Source organism: Solanum lycopersicum, chromosome 6 (genome assembly GCF_036512215.1).
Source record: "Solanum lycopersicum chromosome 6, SLM_r2.1".
In the NCBI taxonomy this organism is placed as follows: Eukaryota; Viridiplantae; Streptophyta; class Magnoliopsida; order Solanales; family Solanaceae; genus Solanum; species Solanum lycopersicum.
In genome coordinates, this window is record NC_090805.1 from 27,316,598 (window position 1) to 27,321,794 (window position 5,197).

Here is a 5,197-nt window from a genome sequence, read left to right on the forward strand (position 1 = left end):
AATACCGACCTCGGGAGGTCGAAATCTAAAAAATAAGAAATATAAATAACGACCTCCAGAGGTGGGATTCAAAAAAATAAGAAACAAAAATAGTGACCTCTAGAGGTCAAATCTAAAAAGTAGGAAATAAAAATACCGACTTCCGAAGGTCGGTATTCTAAAATTTGATAATTAAAAATTCTGACCTCCAGAAGACGGAAATAATAAAAATAAAAAAAATAAATATATTAAACTGACCTTCGGAAGTGGGAAAATAAAATAAAAAATTTTACCGACATAAATTAAAACTGAGATCTAACTAGGAGAGATTTCTGTAATTTTCAAGCTCACAACAATGGTGATGAACGAAGAAAACAACATTGGGGGAACTTCCACTGGTTTCACCACAACAATTGATGCCAATCATCCTCTATTTCTGCAAGGATGTGATACACCAGGTAGCTCTATTATTTCCTTTTAGCTAACTGGTCCTGAGAATTATGCGTTGTGGAGCAAATCTATGAGGATTGGGCTCTTAGGGAAGAGCAAGATGGGATTAGTTGATGGACAAAACAGGAAGAACAAATTTCCTCCCCCCGCTTCACGATTTATAGGAGAAGGTTAATGCTATAGTTCTATCGTGGATTATGAGCTCAGTGAGCAAATAGCTCATCAGTTGTGTAGCATATGCCTCCAGTGCTTGTATGGTATGGAATTATCTAAAAGAAAGGTTTGACACAGAGAATGGATCTAGAGTGTTTCAGTTGCACAAAGAAATTGCAACTCTAGCACTGGGAACTTCTTCAATTTCAAGTTACTTCACTAAACTGAAGGATATGTGGATAGAATTTGACTTATTAGTGCCTTGTCCTGGTAGTATATGTCCAGAATCGAGGAAGTATGATGAGTATTACCAGTATCAACGACTTCTACAGATTTTGACTGGCTTGAATAAAACATATTCCCAGGTAAGGAGTCAGATATTAATGATGATTAATATCCCTAACATCAATAAGGCATATGCAATGCTTGTGTCAGAGGAGAGTCAAAGGAATTTGGGGAAAGTAGGTGATAATGCTGATGGGATATCACTATTCAACAGCAACGGACCTCAACAAGGCTTATTTGGATTAGGATCTTCTAGGAAGTCAGCTCCAGCTAGATCTGCTGGGCCTCTTGGACCTTATGGAAGGGGTAATTACAACGGAAAAAATGGACATCTATTCTGTGACTATTGTAAATGGAAAGGTCATACAAGAGAGACATGCTACAAGCTACATGGATTTCCTGAAGACTTCAAAACAAAGACGAAAAATATTTATTCACCTCAATACTCAGCGAATGTAATGTTGGACTCAGAAGGTCCTAATCTTTTTACATGCAAGAATTCACAGCAAAAAAGATGTATCCTCTTCGAGTTCAAACCATGGAGGTGACATAATGTTTACTCATGAACAATATGATCAGATTCTAAAGATGTTTCACAAAGAGGTATCAGTTCAATCAGACAAAACATGGCAGGTATGCCTCAACTTCTTTTAGTAACAAATAGTCCAGTTTATAGAAAATGGATAGTTGATTCACGGGCTACCAACCATATAGTTTACAATAAAGAGGTGTTGGAAGGTATTGATCTTAGAGTTTATTTATCAGATAGATCTACAGTAGATATTGCTTGTGTGGGAAGATGCAACTTAGACAGCGCTGGCATCGTAACTAATGTATTATGTATTCCTAAGATTAAAATCAATCTTCTATCAGTATCCAAATTAACTAGGGACTTAAAGTGTGTTGTAACTTTTTTCCTGATATTTGTGTTCTACAGGATCTTCCCAATGGAGTGGTGAAGGGGATTGGTAGAGAGGTTGATTGACTATACAACATTCAAATGTCTGTAAAAGAAAAACATAAGTCTCACACAATGACAATAAACACAATTACTAGTAATGAAGAACATAATCTTGCAGATATAGAGATTTTGCATAGAAGACTTGGACATGTACTTGCAAAAGTGTTAAAGCAGATTTCTACCTTGAAATTTCAACCTGGATGCTATCACATTCAGCCTTGTAATGTTTTCCCGTTGCAAGGCAAACTAGATTTCCCTTTCCAAATAGTTCAAACAAATGTAGTAGACCTTTTCACACCAAACATGGTGATGTTTAGGGACCATATAGAGTGCCTAGTTATGATGGTTGTAGATTTTTTCTCATATTAGTATATGATTGTAGCTGGATGACTTGGGTGTATATGTTGAAGTTGAAGAATGATTTCATTGTTGTGCTGACAATTTTTTGCCTTAATAAAATCTCAATTCAGTGCAAATGTGCAGATTTTTAGAAGTGATAATGGTACTTAAGTTTTTAGATTTTTAGAAGTGATAATGATACTTAATTTTTTAATTCCAGCTGTACGAACTTGTTTACCTCTTCAGGTATTGTCCATCAAAGCTTTTGTCTATATACACCTCAACAAAATGGGTTGGTAGAAAGAAAATACAGACACATCTTAGAGGTTGTAAGGGCATTCGATTACAATGTTTTCTGCCCCTGAGGTTTTGGAATGAATGTGTCCTCAGTGTTGTTTATGTGATTAACAGACTGCGTCTACAGGATTTATCTGGCAAGTCTCCTTTTGAAATCCTATATAATATAGCTCCTTCTTTACAAAACATGAGAACAATTGGGTACTTATGTTTTGTTGCTAATCTCCATGGTAGGGACAAATTCTCCTCTAGGTTTGTTGCATCAGTAATGATAGGGTATTCATCCACAGAAAGGGTACAAGCTCTATAATTTGCTCACTAATAGTTTTTTTGTAAGCATAGATGTATTATTCAGGGAAAAATTCTTTCCCTTTCATATGCTTAAGAGCAAAACACTATAGTTGTTTCCAAATGGTGTTCAATCACCCATAGATTCTGATACTGTTACTATACATGTTCGTGTATGTTCATCCAGTTCTCACCCTGAATTGGATAACACTCCACCTTCTTATCCTTCAACAGATCCTCCTCTAGAGGTTACCAATCCCTGTGATCATCCTTCAATGACTCCTCTCAGACGCTCTACTAGGATAATAACTACTCCTACTTGGTTGAATGAGTATATGTGTGGTCACTCTACTTTAATTCTTTCTTTAAGTGCTTGTATCTATCCTATGAAGAACTACTTATCCAATGTCACATTTAGTACCTCATACCAGACTTATTTAGTACCTCATACCAGACTTGCTCTTCTAATATTACCCCCTGGTAGGGAGCCTCAATCTTATGATGAAGCTATCCAAGATACATGTGAATTAATGCTATGAATGTGGAGTTGAAAGCATTGCAAGACAATCAAACTTGATCCGTTGTAGACCTCCCTCTTGAAAAAATTTCTATTGGTATAAATGGGTGTTCAAGGTTAAATATAGAGCTAATGGTGAAGTTGAGAGGTACAAAGCTAAGTTGGTAGCCAAGGGCTTTAATAAAAAAAAGGTCTAGACTATAAGGAGACATTTTCTCCTGTAGTAAAGATGGATACTGTCAGACTTGATCTTGCTATGGCTGCCTCCAATAACTGGTGTTTGTATCATATGGATGTTTTTAATTCTTTTCTTCAGGGTGATTTGGTTGAAGAGGTTTACATTGTCCCTCCTCCAAGATTCGTCAGTTGGGGGGAAATGGTTGCTAGCAAGCTTGCAGACTACACAAATCCCTTTATTTATCAAGCTGGCTCAAGCAGGCAATCAAGACAATGGAATTTGAAGCTTGTTGAAGCATTGACCAGTTCACGGTTCAATCAAAGTCGTTTTGACTATTCATTGTTCACTAGAAAAGTGGGAGACAACATAGTGATTATTCTAGTCTATGTTGATGATTTACTCATCACAGACAATGATTATAATGTGATTCATGAAGCAAAAGTATCCTTGCAAGAGAGGTTCAGAATCAAGGACTTAGGTGAAATAAAATACTTCCTTGGCATTGAGATAGCCAGATCACTAAAAGGGACTCTTATAAATCAAAGAAAATTTGCTCTAGATTTAGTTACAAATTTGGGTTGGCAGGAGCTAGATCAGTGAACACTCCAATGGATGTAATCAGAAGCTTAACACAGTTGAATATGATGAATGTGGGACAAGATAAAGATGTTAAATTGGATGATCTAGGTTTTTATCAAAGGCTGGTTGGAAAGCTATTATATCTCACCATGACCAGACTAGATATAACATATGTTGTGCACGTGCTTAGTTAGTTTATGCAATATCCAAAGAAATCTCATATGGATGCAGCTTACTGGATAGTGAGACATGTGACGAATGAGCCAAATTGGGAATTCTTTTGAGTTCAAAAAAAGACTCACAGTTGACTGCATTCTGTGATGCAGATTGGGCAGGTTGCCCAAACTTAAGAAGATATATCACTTGCTATGTGATAAAGCTAAGCAAGTCCTTAATTTCTTGGAATCCGAAGAAACAAAACACTGTTTCTAGGAGCTCGGCAAAGGCGGAATATAGGAGTATGGCTGCAGCAGTATCTGAAGTACTTTGGCTGGTAGGAATTAGCAAAGAATTGAGAGTTGCTATTGAAACCCCAGTGAAATTGCTCAGTGATAGCAGGGCAGCAATCCAAATTGTTGCAAATCCCATATTTTATGAAAGAACAAAACACATTGAAATAAATCTATATTTCATTCGAGGAAAAATTCAAGATGGTACAATCAAGACAGCTCATGTGACCCCCAAGGACCAAGAAGCTGACTTGTTCACCAAGGAGTTAAATAAGTCACAACATAGCTATCTTTTACGCAAGCTAGGAGTGTTGAACCTATTCACACTACCTAGTTTGAAGGGGATTGTTGAGGAATACAAGAGTTAGTTAAGGAGTCAGTGAATTAGTTAAGAAGTTAGTTATGCTGTTAAGACAAGTTGGTGCAGTTTAATTGACATCTATTAATGAGCTATAAATATAAGATTAGATTAGCTTCTTATTTTCCTCATAAATATTATTCAATACATTGTAATGTAGTTTAAGTTTTTCAGATAATACACTAGAGCTATAAATATGGGCTAGCCCACCCCATCTGGGCTAACCCATACAGGCTTTGACATTTTACGGGTCAGGCCGCGCTAGCCCATTTTTGGTGTGGGCCAGAAAATGATCGGCCCATCCCACAAGTACGTGGGCTACATGCTTGCCGAGCCAGCTTACTTTTTAAAAAATAATATTTTT

General features: G+C 36.7%; 1 protein-coding gene across 1 annotated transcript; it reads left to right on the top strand.

Moving 5' to 3' along the window:
- Window positions 1-334: 334 nt before the first annotated feature.
- On the top strand, window positions 335-4,843 carry LOC138349313 (uncharacterized). The gene is made up of 10 exons (XM_069299634.1): window positions 335-437; window positions 664-1,341; window positions 1,447-1,691; window positions 1,805-1,843; window positions 2,388-2,413; window positions 2,579-2,716; window positions 2,940-3,000; window positions 3,586-3,925; window positions 4,033-4,134; window positions 4,353-4,843. Exons 1-10 carry the CDS (start codon window positions 335-337, stop codon window positions 4,841-4,843), a joined length of 2,223 nt encoding a protein of 740 aa, XP_069155735.1.
- The last annotated feature ends 354 nt before the right edge of the window (window positions 4,844-5,197 follow it).